At 35.5% G+C, this 18,762-nt stretch overlaps 1 protein-coding gene across 2 annotated transcripts in view; it reads left to right on the top strand.

Annotated features, from left to right (window-relative positions):
• Positions 1-18,762, top strand: part of LOC132795362 (adenylate cyclase type 9) — a 62,294-nt gene that overhangs the window by 10,207 nt on the left and 33,325 nt on the right. For both annotated transcript variants that reach the window (XM_060806031.1, XM_060806032.1), the window contains exon 2: positions 8,261-8,640. In XM_060806031.1, the coding sequence (XP_060662014.1) occupies positions 8,632-8,640 (9 nt within the window). In that variant the 5' untranslated portion in view covers positions 8,261-8,631. The remainder of the gene's footprint in view (positions 1-8,260; positions 8,641-18,762) is intronic.

Consider the following 18,762-nt stretch of genomic DNA (forward strand, 5'->3'; position numbering starts at 1 on the left):
GCCAATTGGAAAAACATTCTTTGCCTTCTCTGCTTCTGTTATTATTTGCCAAATTATCCATCTGCCTCTGCCTCTGCCTCGAGCTGCAAGATTTGTTCAATTAACTGTGCTTTGGATTTGTGTGGCCAATTTAACGATAATTCAAATATTCTACTATTTCCATGTGCTTTGTTATCGTTTAATTATATGTTAGTTAGCTGCAGTAGTAGCCTGAATCAATCACTTTAGCTAGAGAAAATAAGCAATGCTCAGGTACGGAAAATAGAATTTTATAAATGAGCATTTTCTCTTGCTTTCAAATATGAACAACAAAACAGTAAAAGAGCAAAATGAGAAGATATTAATGTAGATGAAAACACTCTCAATAAATTATTAACAAATTCACTTTCAATAAAGGGATAAAGTGGCTTAACGTTAAGTGTTGTAATCGATAATAATCGAAATTGTGGTTGACAACATTTCGATAAATAATTCTTCAAATAATATATCACATATAATTCGTAGTTTAAATTTTAGGATGTAATAATCGCTTGACTGACATAAAATAAATAAAAAAAAAATTGTAAAGACAAAATTAATTTCGATAAATACGTTACTTTAGTTTCATATTAGGTGCTGTAATCGATAAGTGTAGTAGAAAACATTGCGATAAATAGTTAAAAAGCGTTTTTCTGTCTTAAATAACACATATAAGACGTAGCTTGAATCTCGATGATAAAAATGTAGATAAAATCACATTCGATAAAACGATAAATGCGTTGGTTGATCAACGTTAAGTGTTGTAATCGATTATAGTCAAAATTGTAGTGGAAAACATTTCGGTAAATAATTCCACACATAATATACCACATATAAGCTGTAGTTCAGATTTAGAATATAATAATCTTACAAAAAATATATAATATTATAAATTTCTATAGGCAAAAGCACTTTCGATAAATTCGTCACTCTAACTTCATATTAAGTGTTGTATTCAATAATTCCAGTAGACATTTCGATGAATAATTTAAAATACTTTTGTACATAAGAAATAAGATGTACATAGATGACATCTCGATTATATACAATGATAATTTTGCTTAACGAATTGCAATATACAATATTATTATAGACAAAACAACTTGCGATAAACTGTTAAATACATTAACTGCTTAATATGTAGATAGAAGTAGAAAATACTTTGAGAATTAATGAATTCGTTTCAAGTAAAAATTTGAATATATTAAAAGTAAAAGCGTATAGTTTGATGATCACTCAAGATCGCGACCGTTTAATGAACTTGCAGAATAGGAAGTGGAATAGATATTGTTATTACTCATTCTGCTGCGATTTGATAAGTTATGTGAGGCAAACTATTGTTGCTTCTGTTATCAGCAGGCGAATTAAATGAATTGTTTTTGGTTTTTTGCGATTAAATGTTGTAAACGGGTGTCAAAGCGATTGCGAGTTACACTCAAAATCGAAATGAAAATCAAAGTCGAAGTCGATGTCGATGTCGATGTCGAATTCGTATCGCGGCGCCAGCGAAGCAGCAAACAAATGCATTTTGTCAAATGACATAATCCCTATAAATATTGTTCAAACAATGCGGGGTTCAAGTTGCTGTTGCCGTTGTTGTTGCTGTTGTTGCTGCTGTCTTTCAAAATGGGCCAAGACGGAGGGGAGTGAATGGAAGAGTGACAGAGAGAGAGAGAGAGAGAGGGAGAAGGGAAGTGCATGTGTAAGAATGCGGTCTGTAGGCGTGACAAGCGCGCCCGATACAAATTAATTACAGCGTAGACGCAGCGCAGACAATAAAGTCGACGTCGACGTCGTTGGCGGCAGCGACGCGTGGGGAGCTTAAACAACTGCGGCAGCAACAACAACTGCGGCAGCAACAGCTACTGCTTCAGTTGACATTGGCCAATGCAACAGCAGCAACAGCAACAACAACAACAACAACAGCAGCAGACGAAGCTCCTCAAGTGCCAGAGTGTGTAATTCGAGATGCAGCATTCGAGAGTCTGCGATCTTGAGAGCACAGCTGCCAACAATAACAACAACAACAGCAGCAACATCATCTCAAGCAACAACAACAACTTAGCACAACAACAATGCATATTAAATGCAGGAAGTAAAACATTGTGTTTTTTCTTCTCTCTCTTGTTTTTTTTTTTGTGTTTTTGAAATTTCTGCTTGAACTCAAACAAGTTGCAATAAATAATTATGAGAGTATTGCATTTATGTGACGTCACGAACGCGACACGACGAAACGAAACAAGACAAGAGGCGCAGCATAAAGAATATTAAATACTCTTTCGAAGAATATAGAATATATATTCTATTGTCTGTAATTTCATTTAAACTATTTAAGACTTCAACCATTTACTTTTAACAAAATAATATCAATTTACATATGTTTTATGTTTTCAACTAAACAAAGATTTAATTCAAAGTTAAAAAACATATGTTATTGGCGTTACATAAATTAAAAGCATAGGCAGAATGTATATTCCTTATTTTTGATATTATTTTAATTTAGTTTAAATTATATTATTTCTTTATATATTTCAAGTTTGCTTCGCAAATCGACAAAAATCGTAAAGCAAATGTAATTTGGTATGAATAATAACCAATTGTGGATTTACGATTCCTGAAAGTTTAATTGCAATTCGATTAAAACTATAGAAGTTATTTATTTCTTTTGTATATCAAAAAATTCCTACTGCATCGGTTGTTAGTTTCCTTGTCAGACAATCTGGTGTGTTTTGTCCGCTATGTCCGCTATTTTAGTATTTTTACGGTATATTTGTAGAATATGGTTTTATTTAAAACCTGTCGAGCATACTCGACTATAGTCTCTTTACTTGTTGTATTTTATAGTGATCACAGATTTTCGAAAATCTAAATTGAAATGAAAACATTAAACTTTTATGTTAGCTATTTAAAATGTGCAAAAAAAAGAAGCAAATTTTAATTTAGTCATTTAAATATATGTCTCGAATTTATTTATATAGATTTCAAGTATCGCCACCATATTAAATCGTTAAATTATTTCAATTTCTTCAGTTTGGTTTAAACTTAAGCGAGATGAGAATTCAAGTTTTCTCAACACAATTCTGAAAAAATAATTCCAACGCATAATTTTAAGCAAATGATTTATATTTCATATATTTTATTGTATACCAAACCTGCAAATTGTTTTTTTATAAGAATTGGTTTTGTTAATTTAAATTCTTTATCAGCAAACCACAAATTTAAAACCACAATTAGTTATACTACAACCTTCAGCTATTTAAACAAAATAATAATAAGTTGCGCAGATTTTAAAAATATATCGAAATATTTCTCTGAAATTTCAACATTTAAGTTGAAGCTTAAAATGATCTTTGAATGTGAATGACAATGTGTAGATAGTGTATTTTATATGTAAATGGAACTTAAACTGAGACTGAGATTGCGACCGAGACCGAAACCGAAACCGAGACTGGGAATATATAATGTGCATTAAGTAGAGACTCGACAGCTGTAAGCTGTGAGAGTTGAGAGTTGAATGCAGAAGAGAGTTGCGAGTAGAAAAGAGAGTGAAGTGAGACAGCGACTACTAAATGCAATGACAATGCAAATACTATGATGGCAACAGGAAGGAAACGCTTTGCTATTAATGCCTCCGCCCCGGGGGCAATTGCAATTCAGAGGCGATGACGGCAACACCTACAACAAATTGCTGCAACGCTGCAAATGATGCTGCTGCTGCTGTTGTTGTTGTTGTTGTAGTTGAGAGCACGACGCCCAATTGAAGTATTAAAGTACTTGAATTATTTGCTCAAGTTTATCCCTTGCAGTTGCTGCTTTTCAGTGCACTTATTTTCAAGAGCTGCCTGAGCTTAAGTCTTAAATGGCTGCCTCATTACTTATGAACAAATTCAATTTGCAGCGCACACGCAACGCAACGCGATGCATTAAATGCGCTTAAATCTTATTCTCCAATAAAATCAATATTAAATAGAGAATTCAATACATACAAACATATATGCAAAATGTGTATTTGTCGACAAAAGCCGCTTAAAATGTCGAACAATCTGTGTGTGACAACTTAGCTGACCTCAAGTTGCAGTAAAGATTTAAGCAGATCGCTTTTTGGCTTATATAACATAAGTAGAGAGAGACAGAGGGAAGGGGGAATGCAATTGATGTAATAGATTTGTTGGCTAAACACATTTGTGCATTGATTCGCTTCTCGTTTTTTTTCTGTTTTTATACCCGCTACTCATAAGGTAGAAGGGTATTATAACATTGTGACGGCAGGAAATGTATGTAACAGGTAGAAGGAGGCATCTCCGACCCTATAAAGTATATATATTCTTGATCAGCGTCAACAGCCGAGACGATATAGCCATGTCCGTCCGTCCGTCCGTCCGTCCGTCCGTATGAACACCTAGATCTCAGAGACTATAAGAGATAGAGCTATAATTTTTTTTCGACAGCATTTGTTATGTTTGCACGCAGATCAAGTTTGTTTCAAATTTTTCCACTTCCGCCCCCGCAAATCAAAAAAATCGAATAACAAGCGTAATTTTAAAGCTAGAGTTACGAATTTTGGCATATACAATAATTACTATAGTAGTTATAATTTGGTTGCGATCAGATACAAATGGTCGAAGTTATTAAGGAAATACTTTTGTATGGGCAAAAACGCCTACTTACTAGGGGTCTTAGTTGCTTTGGCCGACAATCTGGCGCATTGTACAGTTTATGGTATATTTTGAATGGTGTCCTGTATCGATATACCAAACATATCATTTGGTATATTTTTAGTATTTTCGGTATATTTTGAAAATAATACTGCAATATTTGGCCCTTATTAAAAATGGGTAGCGGGTATCTCACAGTCGAGCACACTCGACTGTAGCTTTCTTACTTGTTTTTTTTTTTAGTTTTATTTCGTGGCATTTTTTGTTTGTTAGTTTGCTTTGTGTTAGTTTCGCTCTCTCGCTCTTGCTTTTAAACATTTCTCTCTTCATTGCGGCAAATTTTTCAATCGCTCAAATTTCCGTCGACACAAATACTTCTATATATATATATATAGTTTTTTTTTGTGACTTGTAGCGACATTCAAATTTCACGCTTTATAAAAATGACTTCAACTGTCGCCAACTCTCAACTGGAAAACATTTCACAAAAATTCTTGGAAAACAGTTTTTATTTTATTTTTTTTTTCGTTGTCGAACTTTGTTGATTGCTGAGTGCGAACTGTGTGCAATTTCGTAATCACAATTCCCCAATTCCCAAATCCCAAATTTTTTTTCGTTGGTTGACATTACGCGCTGCATCACGCATACGCCCCATGCACCATTGAACAGCATTCGACTCTGACTATTAGGGCATGCTATTTTTTCTTCTTGTCAATCTAACGCTCGACAATCGCCCATCGACAACCGACCAATCAACTTTATTTAGACGATTAACACAAATGCGCTCATTACCAGAGCACGAGCTGGCACCGCATCAGCATCAGCAACAGCATCTCTCAGTCATTGATGGCGCTGAACATCAGCAGCTAAGATCAAAGACTCCACTGCCGACTCGCTGTCTCGCAGTGTGGAATGTTGAAGAGCAGGAAAATTGTTAGTACCAAAACAAAAAACACAAAAAACGAAAACCAAAACTTTATACTTAAATCTGTCGACTTTGGACTTTAATTTACACACGTGCGGCATTCTTAGACTCAAGTCTCCGAATGTTAATTAAATAGCTTCTCATCATAACATACTGTATGCAATTGTGTTTGTGCATTCAACACATAAATCATTATTAGGAATACACATTAATAATCAATTAATAAATGTTAAGAGAAGCTTTAAATTAAATGCTTTCAAAGCTGTTGTATAAAGACTACGTTTCTTAAGCGAAACAAAAATAGAAGCCTAAAATAGCTGAACTAAAATTTCAAATTTAATATGAAACAAGTCGTTTAAACTGAAGTTCGCAAATTCAGAATAAATACAATTTTGGAAGTTTTCAAATCTGTAGTATAAGTTAATTAAAGTTTAATATAAATTGTTAAATAATTGTCTTCACTATTTTAGGTATTTAAGCAGTAAACAATAAACTTCTTTTAAGCAACTTTGAAAGCATAAAAAATATATAATTTTAAGTTTCATTTGTATATTAACATGATAAAAAGTCTTTCGCAACAAGTCAAAATGAAGCTTAAAGCAACTTTAAAAGCTTTCAAATTGAAAATGATCAAATTTATTAAAGGTTTAATGTAAATATCTGAAATCTTTAACGCTTACTTTAACGCTTAGCATAATGAAATAGTTTGTAAATCAGCTTTGAAAGTTTCTAAAATCAGCTTTGCAAATTGATAAAATCAGTTTTAAAAGTTTGTTTTTAAAGCAGCTTTGAACATTTTAAAAGCTTTAAGCTTGAAATTTAAGATGTTTAAATTTATTAAAGGTTTAGTGTAAATAACGAATATATTTAACGCTTCATTTTGAAACTCATAGTGTAATCGTTTGTAAAGCAGCTTGGAAAGTTTTTTAATTAATCAGCTTTATTATATTAAAATAAATTTCAGGATTACGATAAATAATCTTGTGAAAGTCTTCAACATTTTAGTTAAGAGAGCATAATTCATTTGCTTTATGTAATTCGAATTAGATAAAGCATTTAAAATTAGCGTCGAAAGCTTTGTACAGCAGCTTTGAGCGCTTTCAAAGCTTTGAATGCATTAAGCAAAAAGCGCCCCGTTTTGGTTATGAGATTAATCATTGCCTTGCTCGTAAAGTGAGCGAAATCATCGGCAGCATTTGTAGCTTGCAATTGTTAACAAAATTGCTGTCACCGAGATTAATTGTAGAAGCTGACACTAAACGAGTTAAGTTGTTGATTAGGTAATGTGCAATATGTGAAATGCACTGAAATGTTACATTATTGAAGTGAGGCAGTAAATTGCCCGCTGAAGCTGAAACTGAAACTCTAACTGAACAATGCCCTGATAGTAAGAAACATACATAACAATATACACACTTACATGTATGTGTGTGTGTATGTTTTGGTCGTATAATATGCAATTTGCATATGTCAATTTCAGCTAGTGTCATTTGCGCTATAATGCGTCTGATTGTGGTCAGGCAATACTCGCTTCGTATCGCATCGCATCTTATTTGCATGTGAACTGTGAACTGGAGTGAACAGTGAACAGAATGAGCAGAGTGAACAGCTACATAGCACATCATTATTGCCTTTTCGACTATTATCATAATCATCTCATTTCCCATTTCGATTGTTATTTCAATTTATTTGCTGCGTGCTGCCCGCCTGCTGTTTTGCCGCTGTTTATCGCTGTTCTGTTCTCTCTACGGGTATCATTGTCTGTCTCCCTTTCACTCGCACTCTCTCGCTCTCTCTCTCGCACACTCGTGTGTGCTTTGTGCGTGAATGGGATCTGCGGTTGTGCCTCACATTGAGCGGAAACACAACACAGCAATGATGTTATTAATGCACATTATGCCCCATGATTATCATCGCTATGCTTATTATGCTGATTATTGTTGTCATCTCTTTTCCCTCCAGCCTTCTCCCTTTATCCCTCATTCCCAGCGGGATTACGCCGCCTTCCTCCTTCCTCCTCGCGCTGCTCTCTCGGTATTCATTGGAATTTTGGCGACAACCAAATGAAATTAATTTATTAAAACTTGATACTTACGACCGCAACAACAACGACGACGAAAAAAAGTAATATGAAAAACACATTTTGTTGTTGTTGTCGTTGTTGCTGGCGGGTTGACAATTAAATGTTAATTAAAGTTAGCGCATTTTAATGGCGGCATAAATCAAAAGTCAATCAAAGCAAATCGCAGTAAATTGATGTTTAATAAACAAAGGCGCTCTGGCAGGCCTAAAAACAGATCACAAACCGCAACTCGACGAGACCAACAGCCGCCGTCATTGACGTAGACGTCGCTGCTGCAGTCGCTGTCGACGTCGACGTCGCTGCTGTCGTCGTGCGAAATTTATCACCCAAAAGATTCTTGAACTCGACATGCCGTAAGGTCGACCACTTGGCACGCTAACTGCTACCTGTTGGCTTACAATCTGATCTGCTCTGCTCTGCTCTGATTGACTGATTGAGCGATTGATTGTCCGTCCGATTAAACGATTGCACGATTTATTATGCTGTTCGTTTTTTGTTTTATGTTTATGCACATAAGCAACAACAACTAATCATGATCTCTTGATTTTGATTTTGATTCTGATTCTGATTATTTTGCAGCCAGCCAGGGAATATGTCGATGCCGTGCCACTTGTTGCATGCTTTGTCCATGCAGCAGCAGCAACAGCAACAGCAACAGCAACGAACTCGCATCAAATGTTACTCATACGCCATGTGTTGTCCGCTTGCAATCAAAGCAGATGAAGCAGCATGTTGCACTACCGCAAGCAACAGCAACAGCAAATGCAGCAGCAGCTGTCTCAGCTTGCTCAGCTTAAGACTCATTGACTAATTAAACTGTCACCACAACTGTATTGCCACAACAGCAACATCAACAACAGCAACAACTACAACAACAAGATTAGCTATAAGCAACAACAACAACAACAACAAAAAGCCAACAATCAAATTTGGACATCAAACAACGCAAAATGTCTGAGGTAAGTCGAGTCTATTCAATTATTATTCAAGCAAACTAAAGTACTAAATAAATATGTACATATATATATATATATATATATATATATATTCTATTGAAGTCAAGCTTGCTTAATATATACATCTATATATATTTTTATATTCTGTTAAAGTTGTCTATAGTCAAGCTTCAAAGTGCTATATAAAAATTCATTTGAAAATTTAGCTCGATTTTAGTTATTTAGATTTTTGTCAATTTTTAACATTTTTTTATTTTGGAAATTTCAATCGACTTTTAAATTTTTTCAATATTTAAATGTTTTTCGATTTTTACTATTTTTTATTTTACAAAATTTCGTTTAACTTTTCAATATATTTATTCTTACTTTTTTTCCGATTTTCAATTTTTGTCTTCAAATTTGTATTCTATTAAATTCGCATATAGTTTGTTCTTCAATCTGCAATTATTTTTGTATGAAATCATTTTCCGTTTGATAGTCAAGTGATTAGCTATCAACTCTTTAAACTTCCACAGTTGATTTGCAATTGGAATTTGTAATTGTAAAATGTCAGCTGGAGTTGCTCAAATTATATTTGGCTTTCGTTTAGTATTAATGGCAAATTAAATCAAGTTTTGCGAGCCTTGAATTCTCAAAAATTTGTTAACAAAGAATTTATTTAGCCAGCAATTCATTTGTTGGCTACTTTTCATAACACATTTAGTTGATCATTTAATTTCAAGTTAATATTAAATTACTACATTAATTTAAAATGCTTGAAACTAAATTTCAGTAGGCAAAAGTTGAATATTTTGCATTTAGTTGAAACAGTAAAATGATTTATTGCAAATGGTACTTCTTCAACAACTTTTTAGATGTTATACAGAATATAAATCACTTTTAGTAAACTTATTTAATTGCAACTTGCCAAATAGTAAATTAATTTAATACGCTTGAAACTAAATTTCAATAGCTTAAAGTTGAATATTCGTTAAGAAATATTTTCGTTTAAAGAACATTTATTTTATTTTCATTGCATTTAAATCCAACTTTCCAATTATATAGTATGCAATTGGTCAATTCATTTAATACGCTTGAAACTAAATTTTCATAACTTTGGGAAAACAAATATTTTTTATTTAAAAGGTTTTTCTTTTCTGCTGCGCATTCAATTTCGATTTACACTGTGTTTGATGCTTTTGTGTAGTGTAGCAAATGGAATACTTACAAAATTCTCTTTGTGGATAAAGTTGGCAGCGGGAAAAAGATTCGCTGCTGCAATAAATATGACAAATCCTTTAACAAAAGTTGCAATTTTCACCTTTGATCCTTTACTTTCAATTAGAAATTCTTTGCAACTGCTGCTGTTGAGTGAAATAAGTTATTTCTTTCGTTTATTCGCTTCAGCTTCAACTTGAAGTTGACAAAAAATTTAAGAATATTCAAAGAAGAGACAAAGAATTACGTGAAATATGCTGCAAAAATTTAAGATAATATTTGTGAAATGTAATGGCTAAATTCTTGGCATAATCGTAAGAGCGCAGTCCCCAGTTTGAAGATGTGATGCCAACACACACACACACACACACACACATACACAGAGCGACAATATGCTGCTTTCTTTTTGCTGCTCTCCCGCATAAACATTTGAATTTTGGGTCAGTGACGTCGTCGTCGTCATCATTATTGTCGTTGTTGTTGTTCTTGTATTTTTAGTTGTCGTCATCGTCTCATGTCTCAGTCTCATGTTTATGTATGTGACAAACACACACACACACACATACACAGAGACACTAATACACTCGCAGAGAGCGGCACGCATAGTTGGAAAGGCAACAGGCGGCGCCTTTTGCTTCGCTTCTTCTTCAAACAGCTGTCGCCATTCACGGTACAAATATTGACCTAATTTGCACCTGTTTACAAATTCATTTGACTCACTCGCTCCGCGCACGTATGTGTGTGTCCAAGTGTGTATGTGTGACCTTCTCTGCTAACGCTTAGCGTATCCTCTGGCCACACATACACACACCAACACACAGAGTTGGGGCTTGGACTTTGCGTTTTTGGCGCATGATTTATGCAGCAAAGCGAAGCAATGCGAATTTTCCTAACAGCTTTTAAGTGGGTCACAACAACAACAACAACACTCCACACACACACACACACTTTCACACATACACTCTCACACACACACACTTGCCTTTGCTCCACCTGCGGCCACAGGATACTTTTAGGAAAAAGATTGTCGGATTGGCGGGTTAACGCTCTAACGGTCTAACGGGTCAGTTATGCACACACACACACACACACACATACATCTGGACAGTTGGCCAAATTTACATTTTCATGCAACAGTGCTTGGCTAGCTGGCGACTCTCTAAAGGAACTCGCTTGCCTCTCCACTCGTCTCTTCTCGTCTCCTCCCTCAATCATCTCTATTTTACCAGCTGCATCTGCAAAAAGAAAAGACGCAAGGAGCAGCAGAAAAATGCAAAGAAAATGTACACAGCGAGAAATTACGCTCTATGTAGTTGCAGATTTTATATTCTGAGACACAATTGTTGAGTTTATATAATTTTTAGTTAGCATGTTTGTACTATTATTACAAAAATTAAATTCTTTAAACGGAATTTTCATTTCTTTTCGTATTTTGGTCAGTATAAATCATAAGTTTGAAATTTGAAAATTTTAAGTTTCTTAACAAGATTTCATTCTTTTAAAATGTTGGTATTGATGTTCTCGAAAAAAATTCTACAGAGAAAAATTACACTTTATATTTACAAATATTAAATTTTGAGAGATGCAAATTTCACATTTTTGAACAAAATTTAGTTTTATAAATACTGCTGTTTAAAGAAAATAAAATTTCTGCAAAAATATGTTAAATAGTCTGAATTCAGAAATGTGCATTCTTAAAAAAAATGTAAGTTTTTTTTTCAGATTTTATTAATTTTGTTAGAATTTATATTCTTAAAATAAAATGCTATAAAAATAAAGAGAAACAAATTAGTTTCTAAATTTACAAATACAAAATTCTTTGCATACAAAATTGTGAACTTGTAAACAAAATTGCAATTTTCTAATTTGCTTTTAAAAATTCCCTTCTCTAATTACGCATTATTAAATTCCTTGAATTAAGAATTGTGCATTGCAATACTCGTATTTGTAGTTTTATTCAATGTTAATATAAAACTTTGAAGTTCTTGATTCAAAGATTGTTGCCAAAGTGTTTCTCACAGTGTAGAGTGCGAATTGCAGAAGCGGGAGCGGGAATGGGAAGGGGGGGGGTGAGAGTGAGAGCTGCAAGAAGAAGATATTCATGGATCAGCGCATGATGCACTCGAGTGCATTGCCTTACGTCTCGTTACGTTGCTCCTTGCTCCGTTGCAAACAGGTTGCCGCAAATGCAAGCGAAATCAATCTAACAAAATAAAAGCAATCCTTTTGAATGCTGCAAATGGAGTGCACAATTTCAATTTTACACTGATTCCCGAGCCCCAGCGATGATTTCTTTTGGCTTTTGTGGCGCACACTAAAAGGTGCTAAAAGTAGTGAAAATTGCAAAAAGGATTCAATTTCGATCAAATTAGAATAGAGAGAGCAAACTAGATGTTGAGTTTAAACTTTCAACTTCTGATTAATCAATGCATCATTATTTGACAATTGAAATTCTCAAATATTTTGGCACTTTAAGTTGCCAAACTTTGTGAACGGAAAACAGATGGAAAGCCACTATTGACTGGCTTAGCTCATCAGTGTGTGTGCGTGTGTGTGGCAAGGGCAAGGGAAAATCTGATGAATGCCAATGTGGCATGCGGCATGTGGCATGAATCGTTGAATCGTTGAATTAACTCAGCTTAGACCTCAGAATTGTCTTCACATTTGCAGAAGTTGTGGCTGACTCCACGTTTACTGGCATTCGGATTAAATTAATAATAATGCTGATGATGATTGTCATGATGATGATAATGATGATGTTGATGATGCTACTGATTTGTGGTAATTAGAGGACTAATTTAAGCTGCGACTTAACATGTTCGTCGTTGGCTCTCATCGTTACATTTGCCTTCGATTGTTTCAATCTGTTTCCTGCGCATTGATTTCATTGATTGATGTGTTTTTAATGATGGCGAGCAGGCAGGCAGGAAGGCAGGTAAAGCTCTGGCACTCACTTGAATCATTAGTGACACGGTTCCCCCCCTTATCCCCTCATCCATTCATTGAACTGGGGAAGCAGCTGTCGGGGGAATGGTAAACAAATTGGCGACTCAACGCGTCTCGATTGCAATAAACTAAATGAAAAATAAATAGCCAAGCGATAAATGTTCGACTAGGAAAACCTAAACGACTGAGTGTTGCAGGTGCCCGTGGAGAGGTGGGAGGTGGGAGGCGTGGCCTTCGAGTGTGTGTGAGAGTAACTGCCACTGACAATGCCTCGGAAATTGACATAGCACTAAAGTTACGACGAGCAAACAAAATGGGCAACAGGCAAACAAACAAATGACAAGCAGCAACAGCAACAAATACAACAGCAACAGCCAACAGCCAACAACGACACTTGCAACAACAACAATTGTAGTAGTTGTATGCGGCACCAACACATGGGAATGTCGCCTGACAGCAGTTGTTGTTTACGAGTCGCCCCTGCAAGTATGCTATGAAAAATATTGTAATCATAAACAAGAAGAACAGCAGCAACAACAAAAGCAGCAACAACAGCAACAACACAGCGACAGCAGGAACTATTACAAAAGTTACGCCGAGCAAACGCCGCGGGAATTGCGCCAATTCATTGGGGGGCCAAACGTTTTGAATTGGGTCTGGGATTGGAATAAGGATTGGCATTGTAACATAACTGGGAACTGCTGGGATTGGGATTGGGATTGGACACTGAACTCTGGACTCTGACTCGGACTACGAGTTGACCTGACGTTTGTCAGCTTTGGGCTTGTCCTTGCGGTCAAGCTGGACAAATAAACTTGTCGCCGCACAAAATGCCAACCTAAACTGTAGAAACTGTAGAAAATGCAAAAGCCAGTCACAGTCACAGTCACGCCAACAGCAGCCACCTCCAACAACTCGAATCCAAGAAGCAACCGCACAGCACAACTTTTGCTCTGGCATGCACACATGGATTGAATACCCTTCCTTCTTCTTTTTTTATGATATCACTCAAGTATATATTATCATACTATATACTAATCGCCCCAACTAGTTGTGCAAGCGAGCTGACGAAATCATCATGCTCCGCTTTCTATACAAAATGTAATTTGTCTGCCAGAGCTCATCGTAGGTATTCGAAAGTCACATTGAGAGAGAGAGAGAAAGAGTCAGAGTTCTGACTGCTGACTGCTGACTTTCTGCGGAATTGTCCTTAAAAATGCAAATGGCAAGCGATGGCGATAGGAATGCATAAAGCGAGAGCGAGAGCGAAAGAGAGACAGCTACATAAATATAAACCTACTTATGTGAAAAATATGTAAAATATGAAAGTAACTCAGCTTTTTTTTTGACTAGCTGTGGAATTGTGCTTGACCGCATTTCAAATTAATTGCAAAAAGAATGCTCATATTTCTATAATTTGTACAAATTTATGATGTTGTAATTCACTGCCATTAATAATTGCCATTGATTACCATCATTTGAATTAATTATCAGCAATTTACTAGCGCTTCGTCAAAATGAAATAAAAAACATATTCCAAGCGAACAAACAATAAGGTTATAAGAAAAGATTTGATTCAGCAATTTCGAAATGGAAAATCAGACAGGAAAGTAGATGAACTCTAAATTATATTTTTAAGAATAAAATTCAAATTTGTTTTTCCCCTTTTTTTATGTTTAAAAATATTTGTCAAGTTTTTAAAATTTTTGTCAAATTTTTTCCTAAATAAATTTTGATTATTAATTTTTATGTTTTTTCAATTTTTTATATTCAATAAATTTTCGCCGAATTTTTTATTTTTTTTTAATATATTTTTTAATATTTTGGCGAACTATACTATTATTTTACATTTTTGTGTTCTTTTTCGACTTTTTAATTTTGTTTATTTATTTTTTTTGCCGAATTTTTTATTCATCTCAAAAGGGAAAGAAATCAAAAAAAGACTGGTTACAAATTTGATTCTTTGTTTCTTAATCAATTTCTCTATGCATGACGGAGTTAGGAATGGGGGCGGACTGAGATAATCGTGTAGTGGGATGTTATTAGTGGGCGTGGTCAAGCAGCCGATCTTCAGCAAGCTTGCTTAGGGTGTATTTAATCAACAGTTACTAAACTGTTGTGATTGTTGTCAAACAGTTGAGCTGAAGCGTAAGACATTGACTGATTGATATTTGAGCACGAAAAAAAACATTGGCAAAAATTTGAAAGAATGTTGAAAATATGGATGTGCATGTGTTTGACTAGGCGGCGGACCGAGATATTAATGAAGGCGAATCAGCTAAGTGGGCGTGGTCAAGCAGGAGTTCATTTGGAACACTTGCATGGCATAAACTAATAAATCGCATGAGAGACAAAATATTTCAATGCGATTTTTAGCTAGCGTGACATATATGCTCAAATAAAGTTGTTGGAAATATTATTTAATAATGTTTTTCAGCTTCAAAACTGATTGTGAAAATTAAATTAGTTTGTTATTGTTATTAAATTAAATTGCTAACAACAAGGCTTTAAAAAAAACAGCAGATTTAATTGCCATTTTAAGAAAGGTCCTTTTTCTTAGCTTTGGGCTGCTGCTAAATGAATGCTTCAGGGCAAAGAATTTTATATACACATACATATGCATATAGATTGTTGAAATTTCGACAATTAAATATTGTGTTTTGTGGCAATAAAATCCTTTGTGACCAAACGCAAGGAGGCGACATCAAAAAGTTTGCAATCTTTGCATTTGCGCAACTTTGTCAAACTAAATTGATTTCAGATGTAAATGTTTCCTCATTGCGAGCACTCGACTCGCAAATACCCTGTGCATAAAGTTGAAGTAAAGAACGAGGTAACAGAGAAACGAATTGAAAGTTGACATGTTTGTGTGAATGCAATAAATGTCAATGGTCGCGTGTCAAATGCAGGAGATGTCAAAGTCAAGTCGAGCCCAGTAAAGAGTTGACTTTGTCATTGTCAGCCAAGTCGAAGGCGGAGGGATGCTGCCTTTTTGCCTTGTTGCCTCGTTGCAAGTGTGCTTTGACACGAGTTGCAACAATTCATTATGAATTCATGACTTTGACATTGCCAAAGCCAAAGGCAAAGGCAAAGGCAAGGACGCCTTCAGGAATGGCCATAAATGGGCGAGTGATGTAATTAACTGGCAAATACCGAACACACTTGCATCATCACAGCAGGAAACAAAGCTAAACTAGACTAAAAAAATACACACACACACGCACACATCGTATGACACAACAAACAAATTGCAAGAATTTGCAAATGCCCCCGAAAGTATGCTATTAAAATATGTTGCAAAAATACATACAATTGAATGGGAAATGCAAATACGAATGCTTTCGTATGCATTTTAATTACAAATGGAATATTTTTCGATATGGATATTTTTGATATTTGCAAGTAATAACCCGACAGTTGTCAACAACAGCTCGACTCGACTCGACAAAGAGATGAGTGCAATACTCTTTGACATTCTTATTTATGGAATTATTAAATTTATTGTCAACTTTAATCGTGCTTAGTTAAGTAATGCATATTTATAGAGGATATGCTAGCGTCGAGCATATTTGCTGAATTGTAACAGTTGAATTTGTTTCTTCTTTTCATATATTTTTTGACATTCATCTTTATGAAATTTCAATTTTTAAACACAATCTAAGTTTGTTCCAAACTTTAAATGTATTTTAGAGAATATGTTTGCTTTGAGCATATTTGCTTAATTGTAACAGCTGAATTTGTTTCTTTCTTTTGATCTTTTACACTTTGGAAATATTTTCTTGCTTGGAAACAAATTTGACATTCTTTTCGCTATGAAATTGAAATTTATTGAATTCAATATTTGTTTTAAGCTGCAAAGACTGAACTTTATTATGAGCTTAAACTCTATTTCGTTAAATATTTTTATAGGATAAGTTTCCGTCTAGTGTTTTGCTTAATTGCAGCAAAATTTGCTTTGCCCTTTCTTTCAGTCGTGAAATGTAAATTTTTAATTCTATTTCATTATAAGCTGCAAAGAATGAATTTTATTATAAGCTTTAACTATATTTCGTTAAATATTTTTATAGGTATTGAGACGATGAATTCAATTTTTTAATGAATTCAATTTTTGTTATAATGAATGAATTATATTATAACCTTCAACTATATTTCGTTAAATATTTTTGTAGGATATGTTTCTGTGTAGCATTTTGCTTAATTGCGACGGTTGAATTTGTTTCTCCTTTTGCGCTTTTACACTTTGGAAATATTTTCTTGCTTGGCCTGAAAAATTAACATAAAACATTTATGGAAATGCCTCAGCAGTGTCGCATGTCTTCAAGTGCGAGTGTGCGTGTGTGTGTGTGTGTGTGTGTAGTTTCATAGATTTACATACAATTTGCATATGTTTCCTGTGCGTGTGTGTTAGAGAGAGAGAGGGAAATGGCGAGCACTCGACGCGCGACTCGAGTCGAGTCGAGTCGAGTTTATCTGTGCGTATGCAAAAGTTTTCCAATTAAAAGTTTCGCTGGCTTCGTCACCGCGCCTCCTGTGATCTGCTTGTCGTATCCTGCAGCATCCTGGCTAGGCTCAATGCGAGTCAAAGGGCGACAATTATGTCGCATAATGAGCTATAAACGGTGCGGTGTTAAAGAGTCTGCTGAATGTGGAGGGCGTCACATAATAAATATGCGCAGTTTTTATACTTTTCTGTTTTTTTTGCGTTCTGCAAATGGCGGTCTTAACTGTATGCTAAGGACACATGTCGGCTGTCAGTTGCTCCTTGTTGTTGTTGTTGTCGTTGTTGTGGCTGCTTAAGTGCGCAAACAAAACAGAGAAGAAAAAAATTACGCATACGTAAGGTAAGCCAGAGCTGCTGTTGCTGTTGGTTGGTTGGTTGCCACCTCTTCTTGCCAAATGAGCCGTGAAACTTGCACGCGTAACAAAGAACACTGCAAGCGAGGCAAACGCCGCGGGGCGCAGATTGAGGGATTGAGTTTATGGTTTGAGATCTGCTCCCCCCCACTTCCCATTTCCACTTTGGCTGGAGGGAGTGTGAGCAAACACAATTGGCATAATCGCTGCTTTGACAGCTTTGACAGATTGTTGTTTGTTGTTGGGCACCCAAGACTATTGTTTGTTTGTCGGCTGGCCTTTGACATTTTGCACCTACACACAGATACACAGAGAACTCTACGAGTTAAAAGCTCTGCGTTGACATTTGCTCGAATTGAAGTTCCATAATCAGCCAGCTGTGATAAAAATAAATACACAAACCGAGCCAAAGAGCTGATGCTGCTGGCTGCTGGCTGCTGGCTGCTGGCTGCTGGCTGTCAGTCACTTTGTCAGCTAGTTACACACTTCCGTCAGGCTGTAAGATTGCATGAAAAGAGCCAACTATCCACGTCTATGTCCACGTGCTCCTCCAATTCTCCAATTGCATTGTCGCCTCACTGTCAACAGCAGCAGCAGCAGCAGCTGGAGAAAAAGCATCAGCCTGCACTAATCGGTGGCAGAGGCGGGAGCAGAGACAAAGGCGGGGCGGAGCGGAGCTAGTAAGCCGCCTAGGCACCACGCTGCCATGACGATCATTTGTTTGCTTGTCATTTGCCAGATGCGAGCGCAAAGAAATAAGAAAATTCGAAATGATGGACAAGAAAAAAGGAGCACACGGGAGCGACGAGACACAAGCGCAAAGCCAAAGTGAAAACGAAAACGAAAAAAGAAAAGAAAAGAAAAGAGACAAGACACAAGGCGAGCAAAGAGCAGACAGTGCTGTCAACTAGTTAGGCTCAAAAGTATCATCAGCTAAAACAGCTTATTAAAGTCCCTAAGCAGACATTTTAAAATTTTTTTTTTAAATTTATCTGAGGTCAGAATACAATCTAATTAGATATAAAAATGAGGTAGTTGGTGCTTTTCTTTAATATTAATAGTTTAGAAACCTTCATTAAAAAATATAAATATTTTGGAAATTAATATTGTAATTAGAGTAACGACTAA

The sequence above is a fragment of the Drosophila nasuta genome, chromosome X (genome assembly GCF_023558535.2).
Source record: "Drosophila nasuta strain 15112-1781.00 chromosome X, ASM2355853v1, whole genome shotgun sequence".
In the NCBI taxonomy this organism is placed as follows: Eukaryota; Metazoa; Arthropoda; class Insecta; order Diptera; family Drosophilidae; genus Drosophila; species Drosophila nasuta.